The sequence below is a fragment of the Haliotis rufescens genome, unplaced genomic scaffold (assembly GCF_023055435.1).
Source record: "Haliotis rufescens isolate VD_foot unplaced genomic scaffold, xgHalRufe1.0.p SCAF_2, whole genome shotgun sequence".
In the NCBI taxonomy this organism is placed as follows: domain Eukaryota; kingdom Metazoa; phylum Mollusca; class Gastropoda; order Lepetellida; family Haliotidae; genus Haliotis; species Haliotis rufescens.
In genome coordinates, this window is record NW_025963890.1 from 60,935,757 (window position 1) to 60,962,288 (window position 26,532).

The window sequence follows — 26,532 nt, forward strand, 5'->3', positions numbered from 1 at the left end:
ATGTTATTCCTTAGCGTTGGAAGTGGTTATCGTGACAACGTGACAGCTATGGTTAAGACGTGTTCTTAATGGTGGATGATGAGTGTTAAGACAGGAAAATGCTTTAAACAGGATCATGATTCCTTTTAGATATTTATTTACTGTTAGTGTTGCTTTTCTAAAGTGTTTTAGTATATGCATAACACATTCTTACGAGGGAAGCTAATTTTGGTCACGTGTGATTTTTAATGTCTTAAGAAATAAAATCTATAAACTTCTATCATGATATGCATGTTAATTGATATCACAAATTTCCATGAGACATGTCCTCTAAGGGTTAATTGTATATTATTGTATTGTTTTTTTTATAAAAATAAAGAAGAAAATTATGACAATGACCTAAAATGATCACTGACTCAGTTTTGGGGGCAAGTCTGGTGAAACATTTAGAAATTCACCTGAGGGTTGATTTCATATTATGTGATCGTTTTTTATCGAATTAAAAATTATCACCTGTAACTGAAACGGCTATGAGCATTGACTCAGTTTTTTGGGCAAGTCTGGTGAAATATTTACTCTGAATAAATTCCCTTGATCATATGTGTTTTATGTTCAGTTGATGAACAATGAGTGTATGCAGGATATGAAATTTTGCTTTTCTGTGTTGTCATTTGAAACTTGTACCTAAGTAAAAAAATTGTATTGAACTATGCAAATAGTGTATTTGTAGACCTGTAAAATTGTCAATGCTTATTTGAACCAGTATGTTATTTATTTATTAATTCCAGTATGCCCATCCTCGTCAGCCATCAGATGTATTCCATGTTGTTCTATGATACTCTGGGGGATAAGATGACCAGTAATCCAGTCCATATGTACCCAGGAGTACTTTATGACGATATTGTCCTGTGGTGTGGAAACTTTGTTACTGTCTGGAATGACTTGTTTGTATGGAATCTGATGATAATCATATTTATCAAGGCCATGATTAAATCATTACTTAATTTTATATTTTGGGGGCTTGGGAGGCCCAGTCGTGCCAAAATTTGCTGTGCAGAGTTGTCCTTTGGGCCCACCAGAAACCAGATGATCGTGAGTTCGAATCCCGGTTCACCTCGATTATGTTTCTAGGTTTGTCAGCACCATACCTGTGCTTGTGGGTTTTACCGAAGTGGTAAACGTCTGAGACCTGGATCATTTCGGGCTTTCATCCCACATTGATACAACTGGAATAATCTTAAAAGCGGCGTTTAAGCAACTCACTCACTCACTTGTTTATTTTGTGAAGCAAGGGGTTATTTGACCATCAAAGTGCTGACAGAAATAACAGATCTAATTTTAGTGTATTGGGATTAGTTATCACGTAATCAGACATTCTTCTTAAGGGCTTGAAAAAACAGTACACAAGGATACAGTTATTGATAAATTTTGTATTAAGCTGTCAGATGGTCATGCTCCAAATAACAATATTCTTTTGTTGAAAAAAAGAAGAATTTGTTAATTCTTTTAAACAAGTGATAAGTCAATCTCATTAAAATCAGACCTTAGTTCTCGCTACCGCTAAACAAAGACACGTCAGACACGTCAGAACGACCTTTCATCCAACCAATCAGAGCGTCACTAACCAGATCATGAAAGTGACAGTCGGAATGTGATTTCTAATCATACAACCTCGAAAATATTAACACGGGATATTCCGAACGATAGATACGGGTTTAATGACTGAATCCATACAATCGAGACCATCTATTAGCCATTCCAGAATGTTCTTTTGTTCAGGTTTCAAATTTGTAATCGAGAATTTGTCCAAATATGTTGTCGCCAATTTGAAATTAGTGCCATAAAGCACGAGAAAGCTGCCTTCTGATTGGTCATTCCATTGGTCGATCAAAGTTTGCCTAAGGTCAGTCTGACATGACCCGTAATGGGATGTCCTCAGATCTTTGTTTAGCGGTAGCGAGAACTAAGATCTGATTTTAATGAGATTGGTGATAAGTATGATCTTAGTGCTACAGCAATCAAAACTCTCACAAATGTTGTAATGCTATAATGTAGGGATCTTATGGGTACTGCGGGTCGTGTTGACACGGAATTGAATTCCATGTCATGGACTTGTTTATCCAACAAGGGCATGTGATGGAAGACAAAGTTTAGTGCTTTGGTTGTGTGGACTACACAGTAACACAGTCATGTTGAAAATGAGGGTGCCGTTGTACAAAGCGATTTTAGTGCTAGTATCCCAATTACGTGGATCGATGCTCATGATGTCAATCACTGGATTGTCTGGTCCAGACTAGATTATTTACAAACCGCCGTCATATTGCTGGAATATTGTGTGGCGTTAAACAACAAACATCATCATCATCATCATCATCATCATCATATTAGTGCGAAGGTGATCGTAACTCTGATACCTTAACATAGACTTACGACAGTCTTAGCGCTAAGGTTGTTTTGTACAACGGTACTCAGGTCTATATGTTATATTTCAAAAGACATGAGTTGATGGCCTCATGCTCCACCCGTTTTGTTGCTTGTGAATACTGGTAGGTCATATAGATGATGATGTCATATTTCAGTAGAAATGTTTCAAAAATAAAGCATTTTGACTGATTCTTGTTGACAGCTGCCCAGTCTCTGTAGCTCTGAGTATCCTGTTGTCATGGACAGTATCTGCATGACATACTTTCCAACGAGGTGCTTTTTGTATTCATTTCACTTGGGGAGCATGTATTTCAGTGAACTGTTTCAAAGAATAGGGTTAAAATTAACATAAATAATTATTTTCTATCTGAATAAGCAGAATTGAGTAATCAAGCTGTAAAAATGGTATATAGTTTTATTTTTTATATTTATTTATTGTTGAGTAACAAAAGATATGAATGAGAGTTTTAGAATTTATTGCATTTATAGCATAATATCATCATGTCTTAAATCTGCAAAATTCTTTCTGGTGTTGACAATGTTTTCAGTGTAATTATTTTAATAACATTCTCAACATGTCAATAGTTTTATTTAAAAAATATGAAGTAGGTCATGCTTTGGTTTTGTTTATTACCAAAATGAATTCTTTTTGAGTTCAAATGTAGTAGTTAAAAGTTCATAGTTTGGTCAATCTTTTCAATTACTTGGTTCGAACTATTCACCTGGCTTGATTTTCAAAAGAATTGGGGTAACAGAAATGTGTGCCTCTCATTTATAAAATTGGATGAATTCAAGCTTGCTGACCAGCGGTGGAACTGACTCTCTTGCTACTGTTGTAATAATGTAAAATTTATATAAACAGTACTGGTAGAACACTTTCTGAAGTAGTAGTAGAAGGGTGTTGTTTCATAAGCAGTACCAGTAATCATCAGTTCTCGTCCAGTGGAAACAACCTCACAGTTGATTCATTCATAACTTCTGTGGGTGATGTATGTTTCTTCTTATAAATGCAGGATTCCATCTGAATAAATCTGTGATGTAAATGATAATTTTGGTAATTGTTTGTTAAATATATTCAGAAAGTTCATTGAAGTACATTTAGCCTCAGGACCAGTCTCAGGTTGATTTATTGCATTAGCTAGACCATGTTCCAGTCCATGACCATGTGCACCCAGCTCATCTTCCATTTCTCTCAGATCCTCTTCCCCACCAAACCTGTCCTCTTTCATCTCACCCTGTTCATCTCACCACTTATTCTTCTCACCCCTAATTCACCTCACCACTTATTCTTCTCACCCCTGAATCATCTCACCCTAATTCATCTCACCACTTATTATATGCACCCCTGAATCATCTCACCCTAATTCATCTCACCACTTATTATTCTCACCTCAGAATTATCTCACCCTAATTCATCTCACCACTTATTCTTCTCACCCCGGAATCATCTCACGCCTAATTCATCTAAGACCTAATTCATTTCACTCCTAATTCATCTCACCCCTGATCCATCTCAGCCCTCAAACCACAATATTCATACTTCAATTATCTCACTCACTCACTCACTCACTCACTCACTCACTCACTCAAAAGCGACCTACTTACTCAACCCCCCACTCAAGTCTACCCTACAGCCCACTCACTCCACACTGTCATCATTTGTGTGTTAATGTCTTGTAACTTGTTAAACATCCCCTTGATTTTGTCAACAAAAAATACTTGAAAACATGCAGTATTTCAGTGATAATGTTAATGATTAAATACTCACATCCTTTTCTCCCAGGCAGTCCAAGCTTCTGATATTGAATGTCTTTGACCACATGTGAAGTCGATTTATTCTTTTCTTTGTGCATGCTACCCTTTAACTGGTTCCTTAGGTTGCCATGTTGTATCTTGACAATGTTTCACCCAGTTTTGTCAATTGGAAAATGTCCCTGTTTCAAACACTAGGCATGGCAAATGTTGTTTTCAATACCCAGACCTAGCCCAGTAGGAACAGTGTTCATTTGTCATGCACAGCACCCAAGTACAAATCCCATAGCATGCAACTCTTTAGTGTTTCCCATATTTCATCTGAAGGGATGATATCAAACTATTCAGACATTATATTCTATTTTCTGTCGTTTAGTTTGAAACTAAAAGGTGACCAAACATAATGTCTTGTCAGGTTGAATGCTCATCTCTGTCATCGTGGACATATGTCAGTATATATGAATGTGAGTATATATTGATCACTCAGCTCTTTAGAATGTGCCCTTGCCCAAATGATGACACTTTATCAATTTTTTATGCGAAGGTGCAAATTTAGCAAACAAATGAGCCGTTATAGGATCCACTGATCATGGGTTCGAATCTCAGATTAATCCATGGTCTGCACAGGATCCTATGGTGAAGGTTCAAATCTCAGATTAATCCATGGTCTGTGCAGGATCCACTGGTGAAGGTTCAAATCTCAGATTAATTCATGGTCTGCAGGATCCACTGGTGAAGGTTCAAATCTCAGATTAATCCATGGTCTGTGCAGGATCCACTGGTGATGGGTTCAAATCTCAGATTAATCCATGGTCTGCACAGGATCCACTCGTGATGGGTTTGAATCCCAGATGCATCCATGCTCTGGATGATCCACTGGTGATGGGTTCAAATCCCAGATGCATCCATGGTCTGTGTAGGGTCTGCTGGTCTTGGGTTCAAATCTCAGATTAATTCATGGTCTGAACAGGATCCGCTGGTGATGGGTTCGAATCCCAGATCCCCCCTGATTAATGACCTCGGTCAGTGGGTTTCACCAAAGTGGTGTTTGTCTACTAGCTCTATCACTGTGTTTTCCTCCCGCATTAAGCTGAGACACCATGACAACGGATGTTCAGCTCCAATGCCTGTTAAACCCAACTTACAAACAAGTATGTCATGTCTAGTGAAGACTTCAGTGTTGTTTAGTGTCACTCATGTGGGTGCTAAGTCGTGTATGGTATGTTTGATATACCAAGCCAACTTTCACATCTGTTTTGTCATGAACGGAACTAGATGATGAGGGTGATACTTTTTTAAATAGATATTTCATTTGTCACATATGCACTGTCAGTCCATTATACATAGATCATTACATGTCTCATTCATTTTATTCAAGTTGAAAATTACTCCAGAAAATTTAACTTTTTCACAACTTTTCATATATTTATATTGAAATTATAATATTTGCCACTGCAGGTACATATCATGTTGTGTTTAATGTATTTTTTCACATTTTTAAATTCACAATTGAATATTTGTATTCTTTATTATGATGTGCAAGTATGCATGTGCTGACTTGTTTGAGAGAGTGTTTGCTTGTTTGAGAGAGTGTTTGCTTGTTTGAGAGAGTGTTGGCTTGTTTGAGAGAGTGTTGGCTTGTTTGAGAGAGTGTTGGCTTGTTTGAGAGAGTGTTGGCTTGTTTGAGTGATTGTTGGCTTGTTTGAGAGAGTGTTTGCTTGTTTGAGTGATTGTTAGTTTGTTTGAGAGAGTGTTGGCTTGTTTGAGTGATTGTTAGTTTGTTTGAGTGATTGTTGGCTGTATTGTTTGTGAAAGGCTTGTGTTCAGCATGTATTCTACATGTGCTGTTTGCAAATATGCACTTCGTAAATAGCAGGTATTGTCATAAACAAAGGGACACGTTATCAGTATTATTTTTTTGTAAGAAAACCTTTTGACTGACAACTGGCACAGCCCCTGATCTAGAATGAACTCTGGGGCACATGTTTTATGATAAAAATTCACACAGAACCAAACCACCATAAAAATAAATTATCTATTGAACAATACTCATTACTGTGTTAAAAATGAAATTTGAAAATTTTGTCTCAGAATTGAAAAGACCACTCTACAGAGTAGCTGCCTCACTCTAAAAGTCTTCATTAAAAGTTTGGCATAGAAAATGTGCTTATGGGATCCAAACAGCCAAAAATGGATTTAATTAGCATCCTCGATTATCTAGTGTATTAAATCTCCATTATGTTGTGATACATATCCTTGACACATTCTTATCATCTTCAGCAACCCATGCTTGCCATAAAAGGCGACTATGCTTGCCGTAAAAGGTGACTATGCTTGTTGTAAAAGGTAAACGTCTGAGACCTGCACCATTTCGGGCTTTCCTCCCACATTAAGCTGACACGCCATGATATAACTGGAATACTGTTAAAAGCGGCTTTAAACCCAACTCACTCACTCACTCACTCCTGTCATCCACAATGAAAAGTTTCATTTCTGTCTTTAGAACATCCAAATTTCATTTAATGAGGAAAACCAAATATCAGGGACGAGGTCTTACTAGGAAACAGTAAAACGTCATCCCAGATCTTACTGCCTGTAAAAAAATAGTTAGGTTTAATCGCAAGTACCAGCATAAAGGTTTTTAATCAAGGATGCTGCATAGAAAAATGTCGCTCCTGCAGGAGCACCAGATTGCATGGAAGAGATGTGTAGCCTCTGTGTGTGTGTGTGTTTTTTGTGTGTGTGTGTGTGTTTTGTGTGTGTGTGTGTGTTTGTGTTCGTGTGTGTTGTGTGTGTGTGTGTGTGTGTTGTAACTTTGTTGCCCCTCCAACTCGAGAGCATGAATCCTAATGTGTTGTTCAAGTATTCATTCTCTTCCTCAAGAGTTCATTTGACTTTTGTGTAAGAATTGGTGTGTTTGATAATATGCACACCAACATATATATGTTTCTGTTTACAAATGTTGAACAGCAGTATGATTTGTAAAATAACCCTGTCAGGTTTGTTAGGATCCTTATGTGAGTGTAGGTACAATGTGAAGCTGACATTTGTTGTGTATATGAAATGAATTTTTCACACACTGCATTACTTTAATTACTTCCTCAAAGTTATTATTTGTGAGTCCATGGTTTGTTTGTACCAGACTTGAACGTGTTGGCAGTTGCCCTGTAGTTGTAGCAGGTTTTATACAATATTCACACATGTATACAAGTACTAAATGTACAAAATGGCATGCTTTAGAAAATTTGAAATTGTTCCAGATCCAAATGCCTATTCCACTTTGATGTTAATTATATATTATCGGACATTTAATTTTTTATGACTTGTATTCATATATTAAATTTAAATTCAAATTAATGATCATCTAGCCTGTCAGTGTTTACGATTCAGTGACTAAGCTGCTTTCCATCCCAGAACTGATACCCTTCAGAGCCCTATTCCAGAAATCAGTGTTGGCGCTAATGTGATTGTTACTCCCATACTTCAACCAACACAGTCATAGTGATAACATCACATTTGGGAACAGGGTCCTGAAGTAGAAACTTGTTAATGTGACATCTTCGTCCTTGCAGCACTTTTACTAAGCTCTCAAACATTAAGCTGCTTCCTCCTTGCAGCACTTTTATTAAGACCTTAACACCGATTATGGCTATTTGCCTCATTTTATTTAAGATCATACAGCACTTTTAGTCGTCTTGACCACTGACCTTGGCTATTTGGCCTCATGGTATTTCAACTCCTACAGTTTTTTGTGACAATGGATGTTAAGGTTGTGTGGCTGCCTGTATACAGGGGAGAGTGTGAGGTGCATCCAAGTGTTATTTATGTGAGTTGTTCGCCATACTTTGAAAGCAAAAGAGGATAAATAAATGCTAGATATGCATAGGAGTGTACGGAAATTGTTGATGTTGTGTTTATATGTGTTGTCTGAAAAATCTAGAAATCCACTCATTTCCCCCAAATCCATTGTCATGACGCTTTGTCAATGAGAATAACATGACTTAACGCATTGTGAAGCTTTATTTACTTGTTGAGAGAGATAAGACTTATTTATATTCTGGATGTATGTTTCATTGTTAAACTCCTAACTTGTTGCCATGCTACTCTTTTCTAGTTGAGGTTCATATTTACCTAATATGAAGTAGTGGATTAGCTGTTATTTTTCAAATCATGTAAAAGTTCCTAGATTAAACTATGATCTCACTTCCATCTTGTGTCTATTGTAATTTTGTCTAATTAGACTGCCTCTGTGGTCTAGTGGATGGAGAACCTGCCGGGAGAGTGGAAGGTCGGTGTCATACCAAAAGACGTTAATAGATGGTACCTGTTACCTGTCCGCTCAGCATTAAGGGCTAAAACATATTGTGTCTGAGTGAGGTATTCATGTTAAACTGTGGGCTAGCTCTATAAAGTCTGTATAAGTCTGGAGTAGTACAAACAGCCACACTCACACACAAGTGCTTGTACGTCGCTATATATAAGTGAAATACTGTAATCTTGAATGTGACGTTAAACCCCACCTTGTTTCAAACATGTAAATTAGTGAATGATAACTGATGCCTGGGTCAGCAACATATCCACACAGTGCTCATTTGAGTTGGCTGAGGAACAGGGTACTAAATCTGACCCGTAATCACACGTCCACAGCCAAACTGGATCTAATGTACACAGCAAAACAATGACTAGGTCATATGACGGGGATTACTATTGCCAAGAGCATATATTCTGAAGTCGAGATGCTCCGGACAATTTCAGCAACATTATGATTAAGAAGTATATGAGTGGTTTATTCTCCTTGCAGTGTTTTATTGTATGATAAACAATGACCATGAGTCATTTCTGAGATTTCAACATTATGTACAGCCTCTTTAAGGATGTTAATAAAATGTACAAGCTTTAAAAATATTTACCTGTATATAAAAGATGACTCCCTGAATAAAATCCAACCTTAGGAATGTCGGACAAGTACATTTTATAAACAGGGGGGTTAAGTTTGGTATTTTCCAGATATTCACACGTCGATTCACATGAGGATTGTAAGAATATGCAGGAAATATCCACCTGTGTGTAAAATGGACTTGTCCTATATAGCCGACAGTGGATTCTACTGAGGGAGTCATTATTTATAAATGGGTAAATATTTTTAAAGCTTGTACATTTTATTATCATCCTTAAAGAGGCTGTACATAATGTTGATATCCCATTTAAGAAATAACAAATGTTTTTTTCCTCTTTGCGATTTATCGTGTAGGTATCCTATATTCATGTATAGAGGAAACAACATCTAATTCAACTTTACATAAGGTGTAAAACACATTCCCTTATCAATGAAAACATGGCTTTTAAATAATAAAAATATTTTTTCGAAATAACCTTTCCTCTTATGGTGGAATCAAGCAAACGAGACTTGGTTTGTATGATCTAGACTTGCCTAGGCTTTCAGTAAAAAAAAATACCCCAAAAATATAAATTCCACAGTCATGGTGCAGGACTTACATTCATTGTGCCCCTTCATCTATTTGGCTGTTTATGATTTGGGTCCAGTGTAGTATACAATACACTTTATGCAACAGTGCGACTTGCCCTGAGTTTACACACTGTGCCATGGCCTTGAATGGTAACCGTTTGTTTAATGAACAGTATTCCAGCTATACGACAGTGGCCGCTAAATAATTGAGTAAGAAAAACAAAACTTGTATTTCCACTTGTTTATTGCACGCTGAAGCACACACAGATACATACTTCCATCCATTAACATCAAGGTACCTGTCCCACAAACAGCAGGAGCAGAACAAGCCTTCAATGTTGAACACAGATTTGTCCCATTCCACAGATTGTGCTGGTCCAACACCACTATACTATGTAGTGATAAACATTCTTGAGTATAAGGAGAGCACCAACCATGTGAGAGCCTAGATTTTCACAATGCTGAAGTATACTACTCAAGAAAAGTTAAAGAACACCGACTATTGGAAGGCTGGGTTTTGCGATATCAACCAGCCATGACACATTTATTAGTCATACGAAAAATTCGGGACTTTTTAAACTTCGTTTGAGTGGTATATATTAAGGGTCAAGATCAGAGGCGCGTTTGTTTTTGATGGCCCATAAATATATATTAAGTCGCTCACTTTGATGTTAACTATTCCCCAATCAGTCTTTGAAATGTGTGTGATCAAGGAGATGTTATGCTGCGCCCACATCTTTCCCAAGACTCCGTAGCAAGGGAGTAATCAGAGGAGAAACAACGACCTATGAGGAATTACAGATTATTTGTCCTGAGTGAAGAAATGGTGTAAGCCTCAATCAGTGGCGAGGGAATTGCAGCATTCATTCCAGAGAAACAGATACGCCTTAATTCTGAGGTTCGAGCAAGATATCCTGTGTATTACTCATTGACACTTCAAGAAAGAAAGGAAATAAAATAAAAGAAGTATCAGCCCAACAGAGAGATTTCACTAAAATCATCCAATTGTTCACAGGATGTAATGTCATCAATTGTGAGTGGGTGAGTGAGTGAGTGAGAGAGAGTGAATTCCTGGCATTCTTCATATTTTTCAACCCGATTAGCCACAAAAGTTTGCATTATTGGCAGAATCATCAGGAATTTCGAACGTTTCTGATTCAGGGTGATTTGGGATATTTGTTGTCGTAGTGAAAGGGGGGCATTACTGGGTGCAGTGGCAGGAAGGAATCCATGTATTCATCTGAAAGATGGTAACAACAATATATGTATTTTTCAAAAAGGTACAGGTCATATACTATCCAATTTCATAGAGAAGAGTTGCAGACATGTTGATTCTGAACATGAATCACACTGAATATCGTTCAGTTTCAGTCTCAAATTGCTTTGTATTTTCATCATGGTAACCACGGTAACCATGGTAACCCGACGGAGAAGTGTGAAAGGAAGGACTTGTGTGGCATATATGATATATGAAAGCATTCATACAGCAGCAAGCACAATACTGAACATCATGAGTACGAATCTGATGCACGAAAATTCAGTAGATCTCACAGGAGTGGCTCACTTCTACATAAATAACAAACGCTTTGATTCACATTGTTAGATTTCGTAACCTGAACCAACAATGGATAAGAGAATGTCTGCATGTTTATTTCACCTGCATCAGTTCCTGCAGATTCCATAAAAAAAATAAAAAATGAGCAAGGTTTTGGCAATGAAATATTCCAGCGACAGCCCCATGAATGAGCTTCACTCGTTATGCCTGTGTGTGGGACCGACCACCCTAGGACCATGTCGGGACAAACCACCACTTCCCCCACAGCCTACCAATAAAAGAATAAGAAAATAAAGAGATGTTCTGTTCGAGCACTTGTTTTTTACTGCTATGAACTCACAATATCATTTCTATACAGCCTTAGAAATTTGTCTGGTCCTCTGAGTTGGTGGCTGCTCCTGCTTGAACAAGACATACATGTTTACCATGCTTACATGTCTTGTCAATTCGTAGCAAAATTGAAGCATTGAGAACTGGTTCAGAATTATAGCCCTCAAATGCTGCTAGCCAATAAGGACTACCATCAATGGCTTTTTACATGGCCTCAGCACAATTTAGTTGTCACGAACTATGATGAATTTCACAGGCAGTAATAACATAGTATCTCCACAACAAAACATAAAAACTAGCAAAGAATATATAATTTCGAGGAAATGACAAGTATGGGTCCTTGACTTACAGAGCCAGTATCCTCAGCACTCATTATCATGCACATTAACAGGTATCATTCAGTGAGACATACATGTATCTCTTTAAAACTAACTAAAGGAAGCCATTGAGCAGCACCCAAAGGCTGGAAGACCTGAAGCAACACATGACCATGTCAAAAAGAGCCACAGCGCAATAATGTAGGCCTCATTTTGTGTATAACCAGACTTGGAAGGAGTGCTCGATGTCTACCTTGGACACATGTTGCAACTGAGGCCATATCACAATATTCTGTTGTTCTCTGTACATAGTAATTATGAGTTCCGGATCTTCAGGATGGGGGAGCTCTGTGCCACAGGCGTGGTGTCTGTGAAGGCGGAGGAGTCGTTAGTGGGTGTGGAGGCAGGAGAGTTCAGAGTTGTGGGAGTCAAGGTCGTATGTGAAGATCTCTTCTTAGGAGTTCCATCCCTTGAGAGGGAAGATCGTTTCTTTGGTGTGGTGTCTTTCACTAGAGATGATCTTCGTCTTGTCTTTTTGAGAATATGCTGACCGAACTGCAATATAAAGAAGCATTTTATCAGATTTTCATCTGTGTCCAGACCAGGAAGAGACTAAAGACAGAGAGCAGATTCAAAGCTTCAATTAAACAGCAGATCGTGAAGTATGCGGTCAGGTGACCCGATCCTTGGTGGGACTGCTTGCACAGTTTGGCTCTAGTTCTAACAGTTGTGGACAATACAATAACTAAAGGAACTAAAAGTTTCAGAAAATCAATTAATGTTAATACAACCTTTGATGAAATACTGTACTTAAAAACTGAACTTAAAAAGGCGCATAACTGAACTAAAATCTTAAAGATACTGGTTACATGTAAATCTATATTCCTCTGACAGCATTCTCATATATGCTCCTGATCTGAACTAACAACACTTTCTCCTTCTATAACCTACTGGCAGTCTAGGGCTCATCTCCGGAGAGCTGAAGTCGGGGTTGTTCTCCTTGTCGAGTTCCGGGCTGTACAACCTGCGATGAGCAAACTTCTTCTTCAGTGCTTGAGCTATGATAGAAGCAGGGTCCAGTGAGTCCGAGTTGGGCTTCCCTCGTAGCGGCGTACCCCCTGGAGATCTGGCCAACAAACATACAAATGTAGACATGATTCCTGTCTGTACTGTTCTTGGGAGACAAAAAAGTTCGAAATACCACTTAAGGATTGAAGTTGTATTTGTTGACGTTCTTCAACTGATGCAGACCGTGCCTCACGTGAGCAAATTTCATACTGTGCGAAGCGCTTCATGGTAAATTTGCTCATGTGAGGCACTATCTTCATCAGCTGATGAACATCAACAAATACAACGTCTATCCTTTTATTGACAGATACGTAAATCATAACAAAACTATCCACTAAACATCAAACATGAATTATTTAAAGCAAACTATATCATCTGTCCCAAACATTCTATTTGGAGTGACATCCTTTGGTTTTACAAACGGCAGAAAATGGCGGGTACAGCAATGTCATTCACTTGAAATGAGCACCCAGAAAACGTTAGCATTGGAAAGAAATCCAGATCCGGTTAAGGCTGAAAATGGATTGATATTAACGTTCTGTGAACTTTGGGTGTGTGTTTGAGTCATAATACGGCTGCTGATGACGGGGATTACCGCTTGAGGCGGCGCGGTTGGATTTCCGAAACAATACACAACAGTGTGGAGCTCAGTGATATCTTTTGATAAGTCAAGAACTCACTGTTATAGCTTCAAAAGGATGCTTCATTTCAATGACCCGACATATACATGATGTGTCTGGCCTCAAAGCCATCATTCGTAGCCTGAATTGATGTCGTCAGTGTTCCCTAATAATTTTATTTTTATAATATAACATGTTATTTTTAGACATTGAGGAATTCCTCCAACGTAGTTCCTGTATGTCTCTGCTTGATTGACAACGTAATCACATGAAACACTGACATTCATTGGGAAATGAACAACAGTCAGCTTGGTAGTGTTCACCTAGACGAGGTCACCCGCTACCATCAATATCTAAGCAGGGGGTTTAAGACTGAGTTCAAGATTAGTGAACTTCTACTGCAATGTGTATGCATGTGTCTGTCTGTGTCTGTTTGTACTAGTCCAGGCTTCTGCCAGTTTTATAGTGCCAGCCCACAATGATAACAGTCCTTGTTTTATCCCGGTTTATTAATACTGAGTTGTGAAAGGAGTAACAATGGCACTAATTCCCCTGAAAGATCTTCAAACTGACTTACCTTTTGATGGACCTCAGTTTGACTGTTCCCAGCCCCTTGAGGATCTGTGACATGTCGGGCACTCCGTCCGCCTGGGTACTGTTGTCAGGGCGATCGGAATCACCTGCCACCTGGAGACCGGACTTTTGCTGTAACGGAAAACATACATATAGATAACTAGAATGGTTTAGTTTTAATTTGATCTACATAGAATAATTACATGCACAATCTTAATCTTCCATCTGCCTCTCTTACTTTAAACTTGTTCGATGTCTACACTATGCTCAAAATGCTGCTGAGATTATTTGCTTCACAATATATACACAATCATTTGAAGATTGTTATTTGATTTATCAAACACAAATACTTCACCTGTTTGAGCATAGCTGCTAGTGACATCCCGCCTGCTTTAGACTTTGTACCAAGCACAGGGGTGGAGGGAGGCGGTGGAGGGGGTGGAGGAGGAGGGGGTGGAGGAGGAGGGGGTGGGGGACCAGAAGGGGGCAGGGGAGGGGCAGGAGGAGCACACACTGCTGGGAGGGTTATGCTGGCACCTTCAGGATCAGCTGTAAGAAATATATAGACATTCATCATACTGAAAATAGTCCACCACATCTCAAGGTAAAATACTGCTTTAAAAATGAATTAACTGGGCCTTGTTAACATGGATAGAGAGGTAAAATGAGGTTTAACATCTCATTCAAAATTATTGCACTTTTATAGCAACGCATTTACATACATGCAGGGATAATTCTAGGAGGGAGCCTTGTGCTTTAAGCTCCTAAATCTGAAAAAGTCCCACATTTTCAAATACAATGGGAGCATTTTAACATTGTGCTGCATGGGCATACCTCTGGAATATATGAAATTTTCACATGAAGGGACCATGTCAGAAAATTCCTGGAGTTAACCCTGTACATGTGTACAACATACGTGTCGGGTATGCGTGCATTCACGTATTGTTTTTTAGTCCAGACTAATGCCAGTTTTATGGTGCTAGCCAAAAAATATACCATGCCTCACATTTAACATGGATTGTTTGTTTGTTTTTTAATGCCGCACTCAGCAATTTTCCAGCTATATGATGGCGGTCTGTAAATCATTGAGCCTGGACCAGACAATCCAGGGATTGATATCATGAGCATCGATCCACGCCACTGGGATCGATGACATGCATCAACCAAGTCAGCGAGTCTGACCACCTGATCCCGTTAGTGGCTTCCTATGACAAGCATGGGTTGCTGAAGACCTATTCTACCCCGGATCTTCATGGGCATCAGTAACACTACAGCATACTGACTGAGCCAACCAGTCCTTGTATTAATACAATAATGCCAAAAGCCAGGCGGGGTAACAAGGGCCATCTTTTAACATCTTTTGGTATGACTCTGACTGGAATCAGACGGGAATTGACCCGCCGACCTTCTGCTGTCCGTGCAGCCGCTCTATCCACTAGCCCATGGAGGCTGTCACATGGTTAGAGGTTTGTGTGAATTCATAATGAAAATAGTAGCAAATGTACTAAAGATCGAATAATATATGATAAGATTCTTTACAGCTAAGTGCTCAATGAATAAGTACTTCTTAAATCCTGGTTTCCACAAGACATGCAAGAGATATATATCACTTGTGTGAGATCGAACATTTCTATTTCCCTCATTTTGAGAATTCATGCAATCTTTTGTTTTGAATTAATGATCACATGTAAACTAAAAGAAGAAAGTTGTCACAGATAGTAGGAGGACACTGTGGTGCCTTTACATAAAAATGTTAGGCCACCAAAGTTGCAAATAAATTAAGTGCATTTGGAGTTTGGTACAGTCAAGTCCCGTAAATCCGACATAGATGGTTGCATATGACTATGTCGGATTAACGAGTATGTCGGATAAACGAAATTAATTAGTATCAACATTCGTGATCAAAAATCGGACAACTTGAATTGTGTTGATTTATTTCAATCAGGAGAATTTCTATTTAGTACAACAATGTACAATGAATGATCAACGACAATTATTGATACAATAATACTTCATACACTTAATAATTAAAATAAGATGGAGCCACAAACTCTAGCTCATATGATTAAAGTTTTAATGATCAGAATCTCATATTTTGGCAAATGCTAGCTTGAACCATTGTGAACATGGACAGCAGTATCATGCTGAACACACTCTCACCTCGGATAGATTTATTTGTCTCCTGTGTGAGTACAAGCAGCGCTATCTGTTTGCGTAGTGCTGCCAACTCCTCCTCCATCGCTGTCAGCTTCAACACTGTGCTGGCATCCTGCGTCATGTTAGACAACATCGACAACGACTGATTCAGGGGAGTAGACGTCATCTCCTTCCGCTGTATCAAGAATGTGGCATCATCCGTAGCGTTTATGACATCACATTCCTCATCACTGTCCTTCTTCTCCACCCTGACACATCAACCAACAGTTAGCATGGTACGCTATATTATCACAGTGGTTAATTTATAATGGATTGTAATGGCGCACGCTTACTAACTTATTAAATATTTGATACGCAAAACCAATTTCTGTTTTGGATTATGCACGATCAGTATGCATACTGCCTAGTTGGGTCACGGGACATCAACCAAATAAATGGGGTCTTTTCTGACCAATTTCGGGGCGGTCGGGTTGCCTAGTGGTTAAAGCGTTCGCTCGTCTGGGTTCGATTCCCAACATGGGTACAATGTGTGAAGCCCATTTCTGGTGTCCCCAGCCAGGATATTGCTGGAATATTGCTAAAAGCGGCGAAAAACCATGCTCACTCACTCCCTCTGACCAATTTTGATTGGAGGTAGGTGTAATTCCACTTCAAAAACATTCCAGAAACATGTATACTTTACTGTAGTCGTTACACACCACAACTAGTCCTGTATTCGATCAAGCGATGAATTACCATGCTTAGATTTGCATAAGTAAACAGTCGACAGGGTGTGTGGATTACAAGATTTATCGATACCACAATAATATAGAGCCCACAATAATATAGAATCATACTATAATTTTACATTGTGTTGATATAGAATGTAACATAACTTTGTTCTGGGGTACACCAGAAATGGAACCACCCCCAACCCATCAGGATTCCAGATGACCTGGTGGTCAGGCTTTGTGAAACGACAATCCATAAAGGGATAAAAATTCTAATAGGTGACAGGGCACCGGGTGGACCTGTCTTCTCACAGGGCACCAGGTGGACCTGTCTTCTCAGAAACCTAGGATCAGTGGAGAGAAATCCCAGATTCGCTCTGGCCACATTTCATTGTTTGTAAGCCTGTGCTCGAGGACTTAACCCAAGCGGTAAACGTCTAATGGTTCATAACTTTATTCTTTCCTTCCACATGAAGTAGCCATGCTGTGATATAACTGCAATAGTGTTCAAAGCTGCACGAAAACCAAACTCACCCACTCACAGTGGGCTCAATGTTGGTTGAAGGGGCATGTGGGTAGCTTGTGTGGTTAAAAGTCCTATCACACCGGAGATTTGGGTCTAACTGTGCATGTGGGTACAAGTGTAAGTCCATCTATGGTGTTCCCTTATGCTATCGTGGGCAAATGGCTGGTTCTCCCTCTCCTGCTATGCTGTCCAGGTTTGTTTGTTTGTTGTTCATGGTTCATTCATACAGATATGAGGCACTAAAATTCAAGGCTTTTCAAGCTGTTTTGGTGATTTTCAAGGCTTTTCAAGGTTGACACTGAAAATCAAGGCTTTTCAAGGACCTTAAAATTCAAGGCCTCTTCAAGCCTGTCTGAACCATGTTATTAGTTCTGGTGTCTTTAGTTGCTGTATACGGTGTTATATTAGGTTAGCTCACGCCTCGCCCAATATTTTTCTGCTAATCTAATATCACACCGTATATGGCCACTAAAGACACCATGACAAATTTATTATGCCTAAAAGTTTACACTCTCTGGTATCCATATCGCACGTGTCATGTCAAAATGAAAACTTGACACTTACAACCATACGTTGACGTTAAGGGTCAAAGGGAGACCACTCTTCAAACCTTAGAGGCCAAACCTTGTTGAAAATTTTAACTATAACCTTTATCAATAAAGCCATGAACGTGATCAAAAAAACAGATTAATGTCCTTGCGCATCACAATTAATGATAGTAAAACACAAAAGAGTGTCAAATAACGAATTTCGGTACCAGAATTTCCATGTGAAATATGTGAGGTGTGTTGGAAAATCCAAGATGGCTGTTACTGATGACATACAGACTCATTAGGTCAGTATCAACCATCTTGGATTTTTACTGACTGTATACAGGCTCATTTGGGGTCAGTCTCACTTTGAGGCATAATAATGTTAAACATGGAAACTCAACAATATTCCAGCCATATGACCCAGTCTGTAAATCATTGAGTCTGGACCATTCAGAGCTCCAGATAAGCTGCGTATCTGCGTAAAATATGCATCAGAAATGCAGAAATAAAATCCAAGCATTCAAATACGCAACAAACATTACAGATACGCTACAAAAATAAAACTTGTGCGTATCATCAAAATATTGTGAAGTAACCCTGCGTGTTCAATTAGCAAATAAGCAACTTATTTTGAAATTATAACGGGAATTCCGTCAACCTTGCCAAACTCCACGATGACAGTTACATCATGATCATTTGCCATCACACTTTCCTGTGGAAGTATCGTGGTATCGTCCTATAAAGCTCTCGAACCCACACGACACCAGTTTGCAGGGACTAGATGAATAGTGTTTTTAAATATTTAACTTAAATACCCACATGTGTAAAAACTAGTGGGTAACAGAAATTTGTATGCTCAAATAGAATTACTGATACCCAATGATTTTAAAATGCATGGGTAAAATACCCACAACACCAAAAGCTTATCTGGAGCTCTGACCATTGATCAATATTGTAAGCATCGATCCATGCCATCGGGGTATGATGACATGTAATCAACTAAGTCACCGAGTCTGAACACCCAATCTATTGAGTTCCCTCTTATGACCTTTGTATCTATTCTAACCTGAGTACCCCCAGGGCCAGTCCAGGTAGGATCTGGGACGTACCTGTAGTGTATGCAGTTTTCTCCCCAGTCCTCCTCCACCCACTGGAGATCCTCAGAGGCAAATGAGGTAGATGAGAAACAAGTGTTAATACTCTCTGTGCTGCCATGACGATACACCAGCTGACTTGGGCCAAGCAGATGACTCTGGAAATAAAAATGAAGCCAAGCTCAGACAACCCAGGAGAGGAAAAGACGATCTAATGAACAGATCAAAACACAGAGGACGTGGTTGATTCAAATGCATTAAAAAATGTATAAACATCATAAAAGCTGATATCCTGAATAATTGCAACTCTTAAATCAACTCTTAACATTTATTCAAATTTTGCAAAATAACGTTTTAAGCTAGCACCATACAGGGTTATAACTAAACTCAAAAGCTTTTCTAGCCCTGGTAAAGATAAAATGCTCTTGTAATGTTAAAACAATGGGGAAATTTGTAAATTTATACTAGCCCACAAGAACTTGTACTAGTCCTGGGCTAGTGGCCTAGTGTTAAGTTCTAACCCTGCCATAGTGTTATTTATGTTTTTTTACACAGAAATTACAATGATTTACATCATGATTTGATAAAATCTGTCTGCCATACATGCAGTATTCCCAGATAGTTAATTGTTTGTTTGTTTGTTCTTTCCACCGCACTAAGCAATATTCCAGCTATATGACGGCAGTCTGTAAATACTGGAGTGTAAATCAGACAATTCAGTGATTGACATCATGAGCATCAATCTAAGCATTTGGGATACAATGACATTCATCAACCAAGTCAGCGAACCTGACCACTCGATCTTGTTAGTCGACTCTTACGACAAGCATAGTACATGTATACAGTTGTAGTTGTACCTGCAATCTTATTCTTCTGGCAGGTTTGCGGGGTAGGATGGATGCGATGTGCCGCACCAGGCTCCGTCTCCCAACCCCTCTCTCCCTATCGCGTCGCTGTCAGGGAGACAATACATTTCAATCTTCAATGGGTTGTTTTCTTATCGCCAACATTATCAAGAACAGTACTAACACATTACTACTCCAGCTAAAAAATTTGAATTCTGACGTCCAGTTGCTGCCATAACGGAGTTAAGTGATGATGTGCAAGAAGTGAACCACTGCACCATGCTGCAATCAACCATGACGTACAGTTGTATAACTTGCATCACCCAGTACAAATGTAACTTGTATGAGTGAGTATGGTTGAATTCCAGCAATATCACGGCGGGGGACACCAGAAATGGGTTTTACACTTTGTTTAACCGAAGTGGTAAACGTCTGATACCTGCATCACTTCGGGCTTTCCTCCCACATTAAGGATAGACACAGCCACTAGCCCGTCAGCCCAAGACTAGTAACAGTCCAGACAGACTAGTTGTATTCCAAAATCTGGTTATTTTACATAACCACAAGTCAGAAATTAGCTGTGGACTATTTGGATATGACCAATCGTGTCTACCCCTGACAATGTACACTGACGCTTTTGATTTATACAAGTTTTGGGGCAGTAGGGTAGCCTAGTGGTTAAGGCCTTCGCTTGTCATGCTGAAGACCAGGGTTCCAATACCCACATGAGTAAGTGGGTGAGTTGGGTTTAACGCCGCTTTTAACAGTATTCCAGTTATATCGCGGCGTGTCAGCTTAATTGTAAGCATGGTGTGACATCATGGAAACACAGGCCAGGTGTTTATTTCTAGGGTTGAAAACAAAAAACACATTACTCATCATACACATTAGACATATAAATTAAGTTTCAAGCCACTTTGTTCATGACCATACATTACATATCTAAATTCCTATCTCGTGGAAACCTTCCTGCCCAAAAACACTTTCTGGTGTCAATTGTAATACAACACTACTCATCATGATTATACTAATAGTAATCATGGTAATACATGATCAGATTGAAAAATATCCTTGATGTCAGCATTTCGTCACATTTTATGTTTTATTGCCTGAATGTTGTTTAATGATGCGCTCTGCAAGATGCCAGCTTTGTCACAACAGCCTCTAGATAAACAATTTCGACCAGGAAAACAAGTGAGTGATACCATAAGCAGCGACCCATGCCATCGGGGCATGATGACAAGCAATAAGCAATGATAAGTTAAATCACTGAGCCTGACCACTCAATGTCTTCAGTTTGGTATTACTTTGGCTGGGCATTTTGGAGATCTATTCATCTCTGGATTCCACATCTAGTAATATGCTCAAAGCATACCATTGCCATACCGCTTGGCCTCAGAGTTTGCAGCTTATCATGTTTACATTTTCTGTCAGTTTTATTCAGTTCTAATTTGAAGCAAAATTGAAACATTGATAACTGGTTCAGAATTTTAGCCATCAAATGCTAATAGGCAATGAGGACAACCATCATTGCATTTTCACTTTTAGAAGTTTTAGGCTCGTGGACTAGTATGAACAGTTACACTAGCATTGTCTGGTAATACAACTACCTAGTAACTAACCAATGGCAGTTTCCTCAACAGAAAGCTATCGTAGCAGGGCATGGTGTCATACCACAGATGACATCCTTACCATGACAGCTTGCTGACGGGGTTAGCCTCTTTGGTCATGTGGACAAGGCGTCCGACCTTGGATTAGAAGGTCTGTGGTTCGAATCACATCACGGGACTCAGAAATTTTATGGCCGCTACATTGGCACCCAAAGTGGGGCTGAGTGCGTTCATATTAAATTTGAGCAAAACAAGTATCAGTACCCTACTATGCGGCCCGGGACACGCCTTCTGTTGACGGGGAAGTATGTAGCAGGGCGTAGTGTCATCCCACAGATGACATCCTTATCTTGTCAGCTTCCTGACAGGGCTAACCTCTTTGGTCATATGGACAAGGCATCTGACCTCTGATCAGAAGGTCCATGGTTTGAATCCCGTCATGGGACTCAGAAATTTTATGGCCGCTACACTATGAAGATGACTCCATGATACAAAGCAACTATAGAGACTTGGAGTAACCATGCTACATGCACAAATCTGTTATCTGTGGACAGGCAGTCACGCATGTGAGTGACCCCCTCTCAGGTCGCCACTGTATGCGTAGCGGGGGATCAGTCTAGCATACATGTTATATCCTCTACTGGTTAAAATCAGGGCCTTTCCACAAAATTATGACTATTGCAAAGTAAAGTGTGGGAGTCCACCAGTTGAAGTGGTGGGATGTTTTCCACACTGTTATACTTACAATATTCCTCACCAGCTCATCAACATTTATTCCCAGATAGTCTAGTACAGCCAGTAGAATGTTTTGAAAGTCTTCTATGACATCCATCAGTCTTGCATCATATATCAACAATCAGCAATGTTTGTTAAGTTACTGAAATATATAAAAGGTTAATCATGTAAAGTGATGTGTGTGAAGTGAGTGAACTAGAATGGTTTTATACTGCTCTTAGCAATTCCAGCAATATCATAACAGGGAGATGTGTAGGGGAGTGAAAACAACTCTTGCATAGCAAAGTGAAACAATGTTCAGAGGATTTCACTCCCAATAAATCATTGTCAGTGTCACACCCACAGGAGCACATAATTTGCTAAAATTTCTTGATTACTTCAAGACTTTCAGAGGCATTTAAAAGTTGAAAGAACATGAATACATGACACTTTTGTATGGATAACAACTTCTTTATAACGATGTTTCTGGGTTTCTTCTTGTCCCTATAGCTTATAAGGTGAATGAATTCTTCGTTTAGGGCCTAATATATTCAACTATCCATTTGTGTATAACCGCATTATGTAACTGATCCGGCATAAATCACCCGTCAAATCTTTAAACATCATATGGGCCAGATCTGTCACCCATGCAATGCTGAAGTGTTTGCGCATGGTCATTTGTTGAGTCCATCGAAACAGCTGAAAGTTTCTTACTTAGCAAACTGTGCGACAAAGCCAAAAGACAACACTCTCGACAAACGAAGAATGACATCGGCATGTCCATATCAAAGAGACATTGTAATCAAATTTGTGTTTACTTGTGATATGTATCTTGTGTGATAAATTTTCTTCTTTCAAACGTACCACCATTCGTAGTGTTGATCCAATCGGGTCGTCGCTATTTTACATACTTTTCGAGACCACGGAAGCGTACCGCTTTTATCGAGTGGTATAGCTCCTCGTATCGCGCGTACAACTCAGTTTGACTGTTATTCTATGTGCGTTCGGCTGATACATGTGCGCTGTTATCGCTCTGTCGCCTGGCAAACAAGAAATGTTATAATACATGGATGCGGTGAATTCGTAGACACCGCCACCTCGAAGACAAACCGGGAGTGAAGTTAGATATTGGAATTGAATGATGATAAGTAATCTTAGCATTATTATTATTATCACTGATCGGCATACCGGTCTCGTTTATGTTTCTGAGTGTTTCGTTTGCATGTTGTTGTTTTTTTAATTTCAAAAGTGTTTAATAAAAGATATGGTAAGGCCTCTTTGTAAATAAATTAATAACCCGGTAAGTGGTGAATAGGGGATTACCGTACTTTTGTTTTGAAAGCATTAGCAGTATCCTTTGTAAATAGGTACATACATGTTTATCCAAGCAGAGAGGGACAAGATGATAGCAATAATATTATTGTCATTTAAAACTTACTATTTGAAATACATTTGCCACATAATATGTAATAAATCAATAGATGAGTATATTTCCCTACCATATGTCTTTTGTCTACGAGTTCCCTGAATTTTGTCTTCGATTTTGGAGTGTCTAGGAATTCTCCTTGTTCCCATTTTTTGTGGTGAGGAATATCTATGTGAGAATTTTAATGTGTATAGAGGCTAGAAGTATGTATATTGTTTCGCAATTTTATGTCAAGTTTCATATTTAGGACGTGTTTGTTATTTCATTCTTATTTAAGAAAGTACAATGTTTCCCAATAGCATTAACAACCACTAAAATAAAATAATTTTATTTTCATCGTACACATTTTCACCCTGCTTCATAGAAAAAAACATTCTAATAGGAGGGTCCGACTTTCTTTCCCAACGCAATATTTTCACCACATCCAACACGTCCTTTAATCATAATTTTGTGTGTAGAAGTTGAGGCAATTGTTTTTAAAGTATTTCCTGGTACAAATTGTAATCTTATAAGATTACCGTGGTTACACCTCTTATCTTACCCACAGTGGACGTCTCTACATTTTCATTTCCCAATATGCCATACATGTGTACCACCATTCACCACTTCGGTGAAACCCACATTTTCTTTTGTCAGGGTCTGTATGTGACACTATTTAAATAGTCAGGCTTTCAGAGGCCATTTTCATACCACTTCTAAAACCATCCAATAAGGCTGAATAAGGCCATGAAAGAATAAATTATGTTGTAGAGTAATATTACAATTGTGGAAATATGATGAAACAAATACCCGACAACGCGTTTCGTGATCGTGGTTGTCTTTAGCAATAACACACCGACCATACCCTCCAACAATCCTCCAGCTCCGAGGCTCACTTCTCCGTGCTTTAAATGTTGTTAACCATGCATTCAGACACTCTAGACTGCATTCTAGTTCCAAACATACTTTCAATCATGAATCTAACATAGCTGCCACCCCATGTGACCTAGGACTTAAAGACTCCAAAATATCATGCATTCCTTGGACTGTTTGGGAACAACACGTTCAATCAGTTTTAATTAATTAATTTATATATATATAGGTCTTAAATCTTCAGACCATTGAGTCTGTATATAACCCACAATGGCATCGAACATTGAGAGAAATCGGACAACTACCTCAAGAGTCACAGATGGCTGAAAAATGGTGTATTAGAGCTGAAAAAACATTTTTGATCCTGGAACAGATCACATCTTAAGAGGTCACAGGTTCATATACCTTTTAAGTAGTCCGACATATTAATAGTTTAACAATGAATTTAGACAAGACAGAAGGGTACTTTCAGCGACAAATGTGTAGATGGGCATCTAAGTAGTTCTAAAAAAGATAGAAAGTAACAATATACCACGGTTTAACACCTGTTTTCCAAAGCGCCCACGCTCTATATAAATATCACCAACCTACTTTTCGAGACCAAAATGGCCGCCATCAACAGACGTTTGGAGGCCATTTTTCAAAGCTTTTTAGCAATGAATTTAGGCTAGACAGAAGGGTACTTTCAGCGATAAAAGTGTAGATGGGCATCTTAATAGTTCTAAAAAAGATAGAAAGTAACAATATACCACGGTTAAACACCTGTTTTCTAAAGCGCCCACGCCCTATATAAATATCACCAACCTACTTTTCGAGACATACCTACTTTTGGAGACAAACATGGCCGCCCCCATGCAACGGACGTTTCGAGACATTTTTTTTACCCCTTTTTAACAATGAATTTAGACGAGACAGAAGGGTACTTTCAGAGACAAATGTGTAGATGGACATCTAAATAGTTCTAAAAAAGATAGAAAGTGACAATATACCACGGTTTAACACCTGTTTTCCAAAGCGCTCACGCCCTATGTAAACATCACCAACCTACTTTTCGAGACCAAAATGGCCGCCATCAACAGACGTTTGGAGACCATTTTTCAAAGCTTTTAAGCAATGAATTTAGGCGAGACAAAAGGGTACTTTCAGCGATAAAAGTGTTGAAGGGCATCTTAATAGTTCTAAGAAAGATAGAAAGTAACAATATACCACGGTATAACACGTGTTTTTCAAAGCGCCCACGCCCTATATAAACATCACCAACCTACTTTTCGAGACCAACCTACTTTTGGAGACAAACATGGCCGCCCCCATGCAACGGACGTTTCGAGACATTTTTTTTACCCCTTTTTAACAATGAATTTAGACGAGACAGAAGGGTACTTTCAGCGACAAATGTGTAGATGGGCATCTAAATAGTTCTAAAAAAGATAGAAAGTGACAATATACCACGGTTTAACACCTGTTTTCCAAAGCGCCCACGCTCTATATAAATATCACCAACCTACTTTTCGAGACATACCTACTTTTCGAGACCAAAATGGCCGCCATCAACAGACGTTTGGAGACCATTTTCCAAAGCTTTTAAGCAATGAATTTAGGCGAGACAGAAGGGTACTTTCAGCGATAAAAGTGTTGATGGGCATCTTAATAGTTCTAAAAAAGATAGAAAGTGACAACATACCACGGTTTAACACCTGTTTTCCAAAGCGCTCACGCCCTATATAAACATCACCAACCTACTTTTGGAGACAAACATGGCCGCCATCAACAGACGTTTGGAGACCATTTTTCAAAGCTTTTAAGCAATGAATTTAGGCGAGACAGAAGGGTACTTTCAGCGATAAAAGTGTTGAAGGGCATCTTAATAGTTCTAAGAAAGATAGAAAGTAACAATATACCACGGTATAACACGTGTTTTTCAAAGCGCCCACGCCCTATATAAACATCACCAACCTACTTTTCGAGACCAACCTACTTTTG

General features: G+C 39.0%; 1 protein-coding gene across 1 annotated transcript; it reads right to left on the bottom strand.

Moving 5' to 3' along the window:
* Positions 1 to 9,848: 9,848 nt before the first annotated feature.
* LOC124142286 (mitochondrial fission regulator 2-like) lies at positions 9,849 to 23,165 on the bottom strand. The gene is made up of 9 exons (XM_048400286.1): positions 23,093 to 23,165; positions 22,306 to 22,437; positions 19,963 to 20,058; positions 19,121 to 19,263; positions 16,246 to 16,490; positions 14,441 to 14,634; positions 14,090 to 14,217; positions 12,776 to 12,950; positions 9,849 to 12,379 (listed from the first exon to the last, which is right to left on the bottom strand). The coding sequence occupies exons 2-9, from the start codon at positions 22,390 to 22,392 to the stop codon at positions 12,140 to 12,142; spliced, it is 1,308 nt and encodes a 435-aa protein (XP_048256243.1). The 5' UTR covers positions 22,393 to 22,437; positions 23,093 to 23,165; the 3' UTR covers positions 9,849 to 12,139.
* Positions 23,166 to 26,532: the final 3,367 nt, after the last annotated feature.